General features: G+C 38.4%; 2 protein-coding genes across 2 annotated transcripts; one reads left to right on the top strand and one right to left on the bottom strand.

The window, feature by feature from the left end:
• Positions 1–938: 938 nt before the first annotated feature.
• On the bottom strand, positions 939–8,733 carry stpg1 (sperm-tail PG-rich repeat containing 1). Its single transcript, XM_053333906.1, has 8 exons — positions 8,703–8,733; positions 7,613–7,740; positions 7,412–7,513; positions 6,421–6,600; positions 6,228–6,333; positions 5,931–6,099; positions 5,641–5,831; positions 939–1,012 (listed from the first exon to the last, which is right to left on the bottom strand). Exons 1-8 carry the CDS (start codon positions 8,731–8,733, stop codon positions 939–941), a joined length of 981 nt encoding a protein of 326 aa, XP_053189881.1.
• Positions 8,734–8,964: 231 nt separating this feature from the next.
• On the top strand, positions 8,965–13,768 carry meaf6 (MYST/Esa1-associated factor 6). Its single transcript, XM_053333914.1, has 7 exons — positions 8,965–9,054; positions 10,153–10,268; positions 10,382–10,469; positions 10,578–10,623; positions 10,731–10,923; positions 13,217–13,250; positions 13,338–13,768. The coding sequence occupies exons 1-7, from the start codon at positions 8,965–8,967 to the stop codon at positions 13,350–13,352; spliced, it is 582 nt and encodes a 193-aa protein (XP_053189889.1). The 3' UTR covers positions 13,353–13,768.
• Positions 13,769–14,071: the final 303 nt, after the last annotated feature.

The following is a 14,071-nucleotide window of genomic DNA, read 5'->3' as shown; positions in this document are numbered from 1 at the left end:
AAAGTCATCAAATTTCAAGGTAAAAGACAAGTGGAATAATGAACTCTGCAATAATGAACTGTGAATACTGTCGTGTCTCATTGCCACTTATTTATATTTAAGACCATATTTTTAAGTTTTATGGGTATGAATGTGTATAGGGGTATGGGCTTGGCTCATGCATGTATGCTATGTGTATATTTATATCTTATTTTATTTTTTATGCTGCATTGGACTGCTCAAAAGGAGTTTCATTGTATACTTACAATGATAATAAAGATCTATTCTATTCTATCTGTGGTGTTTTTACAGCTATCAAATGTCAAAACAGTTTAAATTTGACCCAGACAATATTTAAGGGTTAAACAATAAAGAAATGGAGTCAGAAAAGTCTCATTGTCACAGTTTCACCAGTATGCCATCTGATGAAGGGAGTGACTGATGTGTCCATTTGTCTTTCTGGTTAAGCGCCATCCCTGCCTCATGCCCAGTCAGTCACATTGCTCACATACACAGTCACACTCCACCCCTATGCTCTGCCCTCTAGCAGTTGGCACCGCGGTGTCATCTCAAGCTCTCAGCTGTTACTGTGGCGTACCACTGACTGGACCGGCAGCTGTTGTGACTACAGCAGCAACACTTAATGCCATATCATCTTCTGATAAGAGCACCTGGATAAAAAACTTTGGCTTTTCAAGTGTTGGCATCACCTTACGTCACTTTTATTGTTCCAAAATACTTCAACAAGTTTCCATCTCTATAAACCTACTTACTTGACACAGAAGTAGTTGCAAAAAGTCAATTTTAATAATCAAAAAAAATAAAATAAAGGTCATACCCGTGTACATTTTAACACAGACACAGGCTTTGCATTGAAGCATTTTTCAGATAATCACAGTTTAATTGTGCAACATACTGTATATATTTCCATATTTGCAGTGCAGGTTTCTTCGAAAGCTTCACACAGGAATCCAGACTCTGGAGTCGTTGTAAAAGAAGGACTGCTTTGACAGAATCTGTGGACTATAGAAACCTGCAAAAGAGTAAGAGAAGGTTAATCTTAATGCTTTACATGAACATCATCACATTAATGTCACTTTACAAAGTCATACAATGAGTTGAAATGATATAAAAATGTGCAATAGTTAGGATTTATAGACATATACATCTTCTACCTGTACCTGGAGATTATAATATCTGCATCATTTATAATTTGATCTAAAATCAAGGTGAACTTGTGCCAGCTACCATTTGCATTTGCAGAGAAGCTACTCCTCTCTTTTGCTCCAGGCGATAAGAGACAGAGATAAATGTTCAATGAGACATGCCAAGCTCTGGTTAAAATCCTCTAAATTAGATTACATTAAATTAGATTAAGGGCATTCTCTATATAAATGGGGTCAGTTTTGATTAAGGGAAAACTTGATCCATTGAATTGTCTTTTGTATTGTACTTCATACATTTGCTTCTCAATGTCACTTAAAAACTAACACATTACACATTGACTTTATCACAATACTCGATGAGAATATTTGTATTAAACATTTATGACTTTTTTTTCCTTTGTTTTATTCCTGCGCAATCTTCCTGTCTTTGTATTGTGTATTGTGTTTGTTAGAGTGGTCAGGAGGACTATATTGGCAGCTGGAACTGATGCAAACAACTTAGGTTTACCTTAAAGAAAAGCAGTTATCACATATCCAAAGGTTTAAAATGTAATAGCTCATGACAGAAGAGTAATCCAACTAATCAGTGAGATCTGTGAGGTTTGTGGTGTCACTAAGAGAAACACCATCAACAATAAATAACACACGTGAAATTTGATACAGTGCAAAAACAAACCGTTAGTCAACTTTTACACCAGTCAAACCTCATTAACCTTACTGACCTTACAGGGGTCAAGGGTCAAACCTAGAATGTGAATTATTTAACCAACTAACCAGTAACATAGGTAGCTACTTAGAACAGTAACACTTTCTAGCTTCTTGTCGATGTTAGAAGAGAGGAACACAACCTTGCACATATGTTTCTCCGATAGACATAATGGCTAATTTTGCTTGTAAGGAACTGAAATATTGATGAGTAGATTGACAGAGATTGGTTTGCATATAAGCTTCACTTACTCGGGACGGGTTAAAGAAAAAAGTCCAGTCTTAAATCAAGAAGCTATTTTATGATGACATCTCTCTACTCAAAAAAACAATATTTCTGTATGTGTGTTCTTCATGCATCTCTTGATCTCTTGAGGTCTGATTGACCTTTTGGTGGGGGTATTGCAGGGGACCAAAGGAAGTGCAGTGTCAAATTTGGTGCAATTTTAACATGCAATATGCTTAATATTAATAAATCAGTAATGAGAAGGGGCACAATGGAGCTTCAGGGCTTTGCTGATTGACTCCAGCATGTCAGGGAGAGAACAGATGAGGTCGGACACAAGTCAGAGAGAAGAACGATCTACAATCCCCATATGACCGATCCACTTTATTTCAGGATGCACATTATTTTATTCTTAAATGCAGCCATTATTTTAGGCTACTTGTAATAAGAAAAGAACATTTTTCTACTGTAAGAGTGCTTATTATTTATGTGTATAATATAATGTTAGTTAGTTTCTTTCATGTCATTGGTGTATCTACTCATTCACACCTCACATCAACTCTATTAATTCTCCTAGGATTGAAGTAGTGGCCCACGGCCAAGCAATCTGAAAAGGCCACTTTGAACAGGCACTGCACTCGTGTCATTAAAGTTTAATATGTGCCTACTTTTTCTTATGCAGCCTAATTTACATATACTTAAGTCAGCAATTTCCTATATTTCCCACATTAAATTACAACAGCTCCCAGAGCAGGAACGCATCATTTAAAGCATCCCTAATCTGCCACCCAATATAGGTATTTAAAGCTGTAAAAAAATCTGCATGTTACTACACTGGGCAAACTAGTGTTTGAAAATTATGTTACACGACAGAAAGGCCCCTACAGAAGTCAGTATCTCTGAGTCTTTTGCAGTTGTGCATGAAATCTATAAAAGGATTCTTGATTAGTTTTTTTATTTTTTATTTGGGACTTAAACCAAAACCTGATGTTTAGTATTCATTGGGCCTGATTTACTAAAGGTCTGCGAGTGTAAAAACGTGTGCAACTTGACATCACCCGCAGAAAATGTGCAAGCTGATCTACTAACGCTGCGCACTAAGGTTTGCATCTTTCAACTGTGCAAGATAATACACACTGTCCATTTAGTACGTTTGCCATAATGAATATGCAATATGGGCCGTTTCAACCCCCGTGTGCAAAATACAGGGAGAAGAAAATGCAAATATGTTATTTAGCACACGCATTGTGATTTACCAAACCTGAAGGTAATTTTTCTGACGGTAACTGCGTCTATAAATAATAGCTTTGAAGGGCAGGTATTAACCGGCTGAGCACTGCGCATAGATGACTGCTGTTACTGTGGAGAGGAGGAGACGGAGGCACAATGACAGAATACGCACAGGACCGATTTTTTCCTCAAGTGTTAATATTTTGGAGTGGAATATTTCTTCTCCCATATGTCGGTTTTTCTGGCAATATTAGTTTTTTTTTAACTAATAACAACATATTTGTTAACTTCTTCCACTAGAATCTGATCACATTTCATTTTGCAGCTTTCTGCTCGTCCAAACTCCATTCAGACACGCAAAACCCTCATTTAAATATTGCTGTCTGCATCCTGTTGCACCTGTTTTCATTTATGCAGTTATTCTTAGTAGATCACCCACAAAACGCATGCAAACGAAATGCGCAATCTATTGCACTGTGCACGCAATTTAGTACCCACTATTTGGGATCTTAGTAAATCAGGCCCATTGTGTTCTACGGAGGTGAAAGGTTTTCATGTGTACTTGTCTAGTTATTTATAAAATAAGAAGAACGCCGACTAATAACAATGCATAACATCAAATAAAATGCTCTGTAAACTGCAAGATAAAGCTATTTTCAGACATGAAAACGGGTCATGGGTGAAAAAGGTGAGAAGGATACGACCCCTCTAGGGAGGTTAGGGCTTGAAATCATCAATCTGATGCATTTTGAGAGGAAATTCAAGCAGAACTACAACCCGACCCCGTATAAGCAGCAGAAGACTGACGGACGGAGGACAGTACAGTTTGATGAAAGTGCAAAGATTAAAAGAAACATGTTCAATGTAAATTTCTGCTTGAAAACCACATCTTTATCCCATTTATATGGAAATGGTTAAATACACACACACACACACACACACACACACACACACACACACCAATACAACAGACAACTAGTTTACTAGTGCACAAGTGTGGATGTAGTAGTTGTTGGAAACTCCTGTACTTGCACAGGATTCACACTGACTGATAAATTCAACACCAGACTCTCAGCACATGCAGTGAATGTGTGTGTGTGTGTGTGTGTGTATTATCAAAACAGTCTACACTCAGATATGCAGAAACACTTCAAAGAATAGCAAACGACCTGTTTTTAGAATCTCCACAATATCAAACATCATCAACAACAAATGTTTTCAGAGTCAAAAAAAAAAACACAATGCACATTAACAACACACACACACACACACATTGGAGTAGTTCCCTTATGCAATGACCTTTCTCCTAGCAAACTCCTCCACAACATCTCTAAAGTCCAGGTCTCTGACAGGTTCAGACTCTATTTCCCGTAATGATAAAAGGACTTCAGGCTCATTTTTGATTCTCCCCAAATGAGAAAATGAGCGCTCCCCCTCATAGTTTGTCACCAGCACCGTGAGGAACATCCTCAAAGCCACATAAAAACATTAGGGAAGACTAACTGCAGGCCAAACTTCAATCTGGTTTTCAGCATGTTTGAGGGTGACTTGTCTGTTTCAGCCAACATGAAGGATCGGAACTGCAGACACGTAAAACACGCTGTTCCGCCTCCGGGACGGACCGGAAGTTGGGAGGTAGCCACAAGTTCTTCTGAATGTTTTAAACACCAACCTTTAAACATATATATTCATGCCGTACATCGTTGGAAAGCGTAGATTGTCCTGATTCATTCAAGACCACTCACGACTTATATGGTTGCTCACAGCCGTAATAGTATTAGCGGTTAGCTCGGCTAGCCCCTGAGCTAAAGTAAGAAAAGCTATAATGCCTACATACCTTCAAAGTCTTCCTTTTATCCACAACGATCATCTTATGACTCAGGACTTTCTGTACAGCTCGCCAAGTATCCATTCTTGTGAAATATGAAATCCGTTTCCATAAAACCGGAATACTTTCCTCGATATGTCCGTGTATTTAGTCCAACACGTAACGTAATAACACACATAACAAACCATATACGGTCCGTTTACGTCATTTCCTGACTCCTGCGTGCATCTGTGGGACACGTGACTGTTTCATACGACACCACACACACCAGCCAATCAGTGCTTAGGATGAGGCAGCACATGTCTCCAAAGCCAATGAGCACATGTGACCGACGACAAAGTGGGTGACAATAGGTGCGTGTATTAATCGTCTATCTATGGTATTAATGAGGTCTACTCACATAAAAAAAACACCAAGTGATGGAGGCCACTTGACCCCCCCCCCCCAAAAAAACAAAACAAAAAAAAAACAGATTTATTTAAATTATTTATCTTGCATTTCATTACCTGGGCCAGGCCTCAAACTGGCCCGTGGGTCTTGGGGCATCCTTTCAGTTTTGGATGCAAACGCAGCAGTAGGCATGGGATGCTTGAACAGACCATCATAAAGCCCTAGGTCATACTGTCCAGGTCCTGGCAGAGGAGGGTCCTTAGGAACTATCAGAGGAGGTGCTGATATTGCCAGATAACTTCTCTTCCTTGAAGCACAGTTGCCAGGATGCACAATTTTTGGATTACTGACAAAAAAATAAGAGGAACACACATTCAAGGCCGGTGAATATTGTGGGTTTACTCACGGCAGGATGGTTTTCTTCACAGGTGTAGGGGGCTGATGCAGAGTGTAGGCTCCTGGACCTGGCACACGGTTGTCCTTTGGAGGGGGGATTCTCTTGGTTTTTGATTTGAAGGGGGACAGGATTGCCTTGGAGCCACTGTGGAGTAAGTTGCTGTTCACTTCATAATGGCCTTTAGCAAATTTATGATGTTGGTAGCAAAGAGAAAAAGAGATGAAATTGTTAATAAGACAAAAGGGAAACAGTAAAAGAAATATATAACATGAGATTATGAATAACCTGAGATATAGAGATAATTACATGGTGATGGCATATGGTTTAAGCACAAGACGTCGCGCCCAGTTTTTGACAGGAAGGATGATGTACCAGCCATCGAGAAGTTTCTCTCTTTACCGTCACAACTGACCTGCACAGAAAGAGGAAAAAAGTAGTTACACATAAACTACAAGACACACTGATGGCTGACGTTAGGATATTTCACATACATACATACATCATATTGATTTGGAGCTGGAGTGTTGTTCTTCAGACCATCCGGCTGAACAGCCACAGGTGTTCTGAACACTCTGGAGACTCCGGTGTTAAAGTCATATTTGTTCATGAAGCAGCTCGGCAAGTTGTATGCATTTGGTCCTGGTATTCCTCTCTGGGGGAAACTGGAAGCTCTGGCAGTCTGGCCAAGAGGATTATATGACAAAACATTTTAATGCCCCCTGTGCTGAAACATCTCAGTTCAAAACCTGTCATTGAAATATAAGCTTAGTGTCACACCATGGCTTTCATTCAAGACACCAACTACATGTCTTCTATATTTTTGCGGACATTTGGGGATTTTATCGATTCTGGGGAATACAAACGTATTCACTGCTGCAGGTAAGTCCTGCTTTAAAAGTTATTATTTATTATAGTAAGTAAAAGTGACTACACTAATATGAATAAAACTAACAATTATTTTCAATACTGATTCATCTACTAATTACTTTTTCCAATTAATTGATTCATTGTTTTTGTTTTGTAGTGAAATTTTATAATTATACATTTCAAAAGTAATCAGGTCCAAAAGCGAAAGATGTTCAGTTTAAATCATCAAATTCAAGAACCTGAAATTATCTCATTTTTGGTATTTTTGCTTAAAAGAAACACTAAAACTATTATCAAAACAGTTGCAGATGAATTTCTTTTGATTTTCTAATTGATTAATTGACTAATCATTACAGCTTTAATAAAGTTATATAACAGAAATAATATTTTTATATACTGTTGGGAAGTTTTATATATAACAATACATTTGAATGGTAAATGTTAATCTCCAAAGTAACTAGTAACTAATGTTGTTAAATAACTGTAGTTGAGTAACTAGTACAATATTTCCTGATATATAGTGGAGTATAAGTGTAAAGTAGGATGAAATCGTGCAGCACTTCAGTAAATGTACTTTTTTTCACCATTGCTGAATAAAGTGAAAATAACCCAGAGGATCTGACCTTGGATCCAACGAAGCCTGTGGTGCCTTTCCTTGAAAAAGAAGGATTTTTAATCTCAGTGCTGGACATACAAACATAGCTGCCTGGTCCTGGGTTTTCATTCTGAAACAAATACACTTCATGGTTATGTTGCATAACTTTTATTTAAAGATGTTTATAACTTGTTGTATTAGGATGAGATGAGAAAGTCAGATTCCCTACCAGGCTGACTTGTGATGGGAACCTCTTAGCTTGAGATGAAAACCCTTTCTTTTCTTGATTTTGTATCACCACTGTTTGGTATTTTGTTGGTATTGAAGATGAAACACTGCCATCAGGGATCTTCTTTTCTAGAAGAAAAAAAATATATATAAGAAGAATGTCGTATATTTGTCACATATATTTAGTTTATTTATTTTATTTGATCACTTTATTCCACTGTACCGCTGTGTCAATTTGAATTTCTCCCAAAAGGGATCTGTAAAGATACATCTTATCTTATCTTATCTTATCAGTACTGCAAGAAAAGAATAACAACAATGAAAGGCAATGATAAAGGACAAGGAAATATCAACAATATATGCACACATAACATAAAAACATAATAGGAATTGTAATATCTACAGTGTTGGGGAGTAACTACTAACATGTAATGGCATTACATAATTTAATTACAAAATAAATGTAACTGTAATCTGTTAGAGCTATTGAGAAAAAATGTGTAATTAAATGACAGTTATTTATGAAAATATTGATGATTACAATGGAGGTTACATCTGAAGTCAGACCTTTAAGATTTTGCTCAGGAAGGTTTTTTTCCTAATTTTTAAAATATGTTACTGAATACATAAATTGATGTTTTAAATTCTTTGAAAATCAATATTTTTTATATTTTGTAAAGAAATCATGAAACACACATGGGTCAAATGGTGTCACATTTATGCCAGACTTTTGACTTTTTTCTTAAAATATCTTTATTTTATATTCCAAAATCTTCATGAACTAACTTTACTTTAGGCTATAAGAAATGATCTCCCTTATAAATCATGTCAGTGTCCCTTAAAAACTAGATTTTGGTTCTTAATGGGTACACTTACCCCATTTACACTTACCCAAACAGCTGAAAACATTTGTTAGAAAATAAGAAAAGTAATCACAAGTACTAGGCCTATGACCCTCATTAAGGGCAAACAAAGGCCTCTGAAAGTCTATGTTAGTCAATAGAAGGGGAAACACTCGATAGAAAAAAAGACTATTTTTGTGCTGCAACCCCACAGAAATGAAAGTTAGTTATTACAATATGTAGACTCACTTTTAATAAGTCCTCGGTACATGTTGCCCATAGTTCAGGTGGGGGGAAAAGCGCAGGAAAAATAAATCTGGAGCATGAACTGTATAAAACTCCTGGCAGGTTGCTATGTGCGGGTTGCTATGCTGGTTTCTATGGCGACGTAAAAATAGAGCGCGTCCTGTGGCGCCATCTGCTGGTGACAAACGAGCGCGCTGCTCCGCTGCATTTTTTAAAACCAAACCCGCCACTGTTGTGTCTCCCTCCACAGATAGCCCGATCCATCATGGCGATGCATGCGAAAGCGACTCCACCACAGATCCCGGACACCCGCCGGGAGCTCGCTGAGCTGGTGAAGAGGAAACAAGAGCTTGCTGTAAGTTAACGTTGTGCATATATATATATTCATTTATAATGCGTTATGGTTAGGTTTGTTTCTTATCTTGCATAGAATCGCGTTCACGTTTTATTCACAGTGTGCGCGCCGCTAACCTATAGCTTAGGCCTCTACTAACATTACTTGCTATATTTGTTGTCTATTTAACGCAATATATTGGGTTCTGGTGTACTGTATAAAACGCATGTGTTGCTAGCTTTGTGAATACATTGTATTTGATCACACGAATTGTTGTTATTGCTGCATTTTTGGGCTGTAAAACATAGCCCGCTAACAGCTACATGTTAGCAGGCGCCCGGCGTAATGGTAGCTAAGATCTCGCGATATTTCGGCGCTGTGGCTTTATTGTGTATACATCAGTTTGCAGCCTGACTTCTTCATAATGTTTCTCTGCCCTGCATAGTGTACATTTATACAGATTTTTAAAATGCATATACTCTTAATAACCACGCACAGTTTATTCACACTTTTATATTTATATCCAAACTGGTATTCATACTTTTATTCAACTCTCTTTAATTCTGTTTCTTACACTGTTATAGATAGATAGATACTTCATTGTCATTGCACATAAAATACAATAAAAAAGTGTTTTACTTCTTAGTATCGGTATCAGCATTGGCCAGTATCGGTTGGACCGTAATATATAGGGGGGGGGGGGTTCAACAGTTGACCAAATTGAATTTGAATGTTACTTGGCAAATTAAATCTGATTATTGTCGCTAAGTTGGACTGTTTTGCCTTCTCCGGTGTCTTATATCCATCCAGCTCCTGCCTAAGCAAACGCTGTCATTGCATCACTGACATCACCCCAAAATCAAATCAAAAGCCTTGACAAACGTGCATCTATGTGGAGCACTTAGTCTGTTACATAATATTGTCATTGCATGTAAGAATTTAGCTGTGATAACGTCTCACATATCCCGGTGAGCCAAAGCTGCTGCAAAGTTACTCTTAAGATGCTTCTCAGAGTTTGACTGATATTTGTTGTGATGCTAAACTATATAAAAACAACTAGATATTATAAATATTTAGCAACACAAACATGCAACATTAATTCCATTTGATTTCCTCTAGGAGACGCTGGTGAACCTGGAAAGACAAATATATGCATTTGAGGGCAGCTACTTAGAAGACACTCAGATGTATGGCAACATCATCAGAGGATGGGACCGATACCTCACCAACCAAAAGTAAGTATAAGAATACATTAAGACACATCAATCCTTGGCTCTGAAGTTTTATTTAGCATATTGAAAGCAAAGTAATACTTCAATGTTGTTTGTCTGGTTTGTAATCCTAACAGGAACTCCAACAGTAAGACTGATAGAAGAAACAGGAAATTTAAGGAAGCAGAGCGTTTATTCAGCAAGTCGTCGGTCACGTCAGTTGCAGTAGGTCCTTCTCCTGCTCAGATATTTCACGCAGTATCTCAGTTATTCATTTTCTGCATAACAAGAAAAGAGCTGCTCGTTTAACCCTCTCTTTCTTTTGATCGGCAGGCGGTATGTGCACTCGGCGGGATACCAGATCACATGAATGAAAAACGTGAGTCATTTTTATATCAACCGTTTTCTAAAGTGAGCAGCATTGGGAACATCTTCTGTATTTGAAAACATCATACTGACTTTCTGCCGTGTTTTGAACCTCGTCAGGTGAGGCAGGCAGCGGCACAGAAAGCGACGCATCGCCCGATCTCCAAAACCAAGAAAACGAGCCCAGCCAGGAGGACACGGAGGACGTGGACTCGACGCTGCAGGACCTAAAGCCCCAAAAGGCTGCCTCCTCCTCCTCATCTGGTAGCCATCACGGAAGCCACAAGAAGAGAAAGAATAAAAACAGACACAGGTAAAAAGTCATGAAAGGAGCGCCAACTGTTGCTGTTTAATCTCTGCTGATTTTATTCCCCTCTGCAGTGTTTCATGAACAGCAGCCTAATAGGTTCCAATGAATGAGTTTGCTTATATGCGATAAAGCAGGCTTCACTGCGATGTGTTTACATGCACTCTGCTGTGGTAACCTGGTTACTGTAAAATCCACAATGACCTGCAATAGGTCATTCGTCAAAGTTTCTGTGGAACTATTGCTCACTGTAAATGTATTAGCAATGCAGGATTATGCCCTCTGATTCATATTCAGGCACATTATTGACTGTGTGAATGTGTCTGAATTGTACAAATGGTGAGTTCTGCAGCAAAGACTTATCAAAGCTACATGTTAGTTTTAGTCTGACCTACAACTACATTACGTTGAATATGAGCACGTATCGCAGTTTGTAAATGACCTGGTTACATGTTTACATGCCCAAAAATGATTTTCCCCCAGGAGTAATCTAGTGAGAAAGTTCCTTAATCCCCCATTTCCAATCACAGAATATCTCATCAACACGATTTGTTTTTAATCGTGGAAAAAAAAATACTGCAGAAAGCCAACAGTCAATTCGGGGAGTGTCGAGGCACCACACTCGGGGGTTAAGACAACATCCGTTGTGAAGAGGGATGAGATGTATACAATGAAGGAAGAAAAGAGAGGTCGAAATCCTGCCTACTCTCTTACAGCTGACCAGTCAAAGCATGACATGAGTGCAATTGTTGAGTTTCAGAAAGTAAAAAAAACTGTCTGGGGAACAGGTTTGACCATCCGACAGGCATTTCCCTCGGAGCATCTGACGCCTTAAACTGCTTACTTAAGTCGGTGGATCGTGGATCCCAACGGGGCTGCACAATATGGACAAATTATAGTATCTCGATATACGATATGACTATGATTTCACACTTGTTTGAAATTTAAAATGAAACGCTGTGTACTGGTGTGTGTGTGACCCGTCGTTTCAGGTTACAAACTCAATATAAATGCAGTGCCCCCCCCCCCAAACTTGAATTATACTTTTCTGAGCTGCACAAATGCAAACGTACTGAACCAACCAACCAACTTGTTTTAGGTGCAGGTCTGCAGTTTTGAGACATTTACAAAAGTCTTTGGAGAAGCATATTTCCTCGTTTTGCTTTGAGGAATTTCCGATTTTCACAAGAAAACTGCTCTATTTTGTGTAAAAATAAATCAGTTTTTCTTTCTTATTAGTTCCCGTTTCTTATATCTTGGTGCATCCAGACATTATATGAGGAACCACTGATGCTGAAGTGCATGTAAAGGCATTGTTTATTACTAAAACTTTATTTAATATAAGGGGCCGTTTTAGTGCATTTTAAAAAAGAATTGAGTGACCAGACGGGTTAAAGAAGAATTGTTATTTATTATTAAGATCTTTTATATAAAGTCACAGTATTACCCTCCTATTTATTGTCAAACTGTATTTCCTGACTCATGCTTTACTGTCCTAACCACTTATTAACACAGCAGGCGCTCCACCTAAAAACCCACTGCCACGAAGCGGTTCTCTCACTTTGTAAAGTCGGGACTGCAGCGTTATATAGACGTTAGGGCTTTAGACTCAGGTTGGTGAACTAACAGCTGCTGCTCTCTTCCCCCCCCCCCCCAACCCCACCCCCTCCCTCTCTCTACTGCCGCCCCCCTCTCCAGCCCTTCTGCCATGTTTGATTATGACTTTGAGTAAGTCTGAATTTTACTTCCTGCTTCCTGTGGTGTTTACGTCCTGCTTGCCTGTAAACTCCATCCTTTTTTTCTTTTTTTTCTTTTAACGTCTTCCACAGTTTCCTCCTGCACTCTGCCTCGCTTCTGTCGTCCTAGAGTTTTGAGTTGAAGCCTGCTAGTTATTCAGTCATACTGCATGTCCAACACTTCATCCTTTTTAAGTTTTTGAATGCATTATCAGCATCCATCACTCTAAACTCCATTAGATTTTTGGTTGTTGTTGTTGTTGTTGTTGCTTGTTTCTGGGCAATGACGTCATATCTTTCTGATCCCAGATTCATTTTCGAGTGTGCCTCGCCAATTCCAGCAATAACTTACATTGCTGGTCTTGTCAGATTTTGGGTTGGCTTCAGTTTTGTGCACAAACAAGAACAGACACCTGGTCAATTAGCGTTCTTGTTACAGGCTTGTTTTTCTTGTTTGTTTTTTTAGGCTTCCTCATGGTTTAGTAGTGACGCTGCTGCTTTCCTCTCAGAATGAACTTTTACAATCCGTTAAAATCTAATTCTCACTTTAATTTTTGTTGCAGGTTTGACATGAAGGTTAACAAAAAACCAAGAGCTGTAAGTTGAGTTCTTTTCACATTTAATTCATTAAAAAAATACTTTGGTGACTGTTTCTTAATCATTTTCTTCTTCTTCTTTCTGCAGGATTATTCAACCTAACAAAGACGACTGCCGACCTGGACACACACACACACACACACACACACACACACACCACAGAGAGAGAGGATACATGTAGAAAAACACAACATTTCTGGACTTTATGAACTTTGTATGCCTTTTTTTCGGTCATGTTTCAGTCTGTACTGTGTGTATTGCTCGAAACATTCCCCCCCCCTCTCAAAAAAAAAAAAACCCCTGCATGTTACTCGGGGCCTGACGAGGCTCTCCTCCAGTAACACACCATCCTTGTATAGTGTTTAAAAAATGTATTTATTATGTAGCTAATCACCATGTTTCCCATTGTAAGAAAGCTGTTTTTTTGTTTTTTGTTAAGTGTCACATACTCGTATAAATCCCCCAGAATACCCCTGATTCTTTTATTACGTATTTTGTTTTGCAAAAAAAGAATAAAATACCAGTAACGTGAGTCTGTTTTTGGGTATTTATTAAAGGATCCAGGCTCTGAAGGGAGTGTTTTGTGTCACTCATCACAGCAGAGTTAGTTGGAGGTTGTGAACTGTCTGATAAGTTTGAAGCCTGGCTGTAATTATTGCCTCAAATCTCTTTGTCAGACATGCCAGAAAGCTCTAATGAGCCTTTTGGAAATTGACTAGTTGGATGGCGTTCCCACACATATGGTCCATAAAAGTTATAAATTTTTTTTTTTCATGTTGCTTTTTTAAAAAGATCCAAATATGATCAAAGTGTTTACTTTA

This window comes from Scomber japonicus, chromosome 15, assembly GCF_027409825.1.
Source record: "Scomber japonicus isolate fScoJap1 chromosome 15, fScoJap1.pri, whole genome shotgun sequence".
NCBI classification, from domain to species: Eukaryota; Metazoa; Chordata; class Actinopteri; order Scombriformes; family Scombridae; genus Scomber; species Scomber japonicus.
Note: the sequence above shows the minus strand (reverse complement) of the source record. Positions and strands in the feature narration are given on the sequence as shown.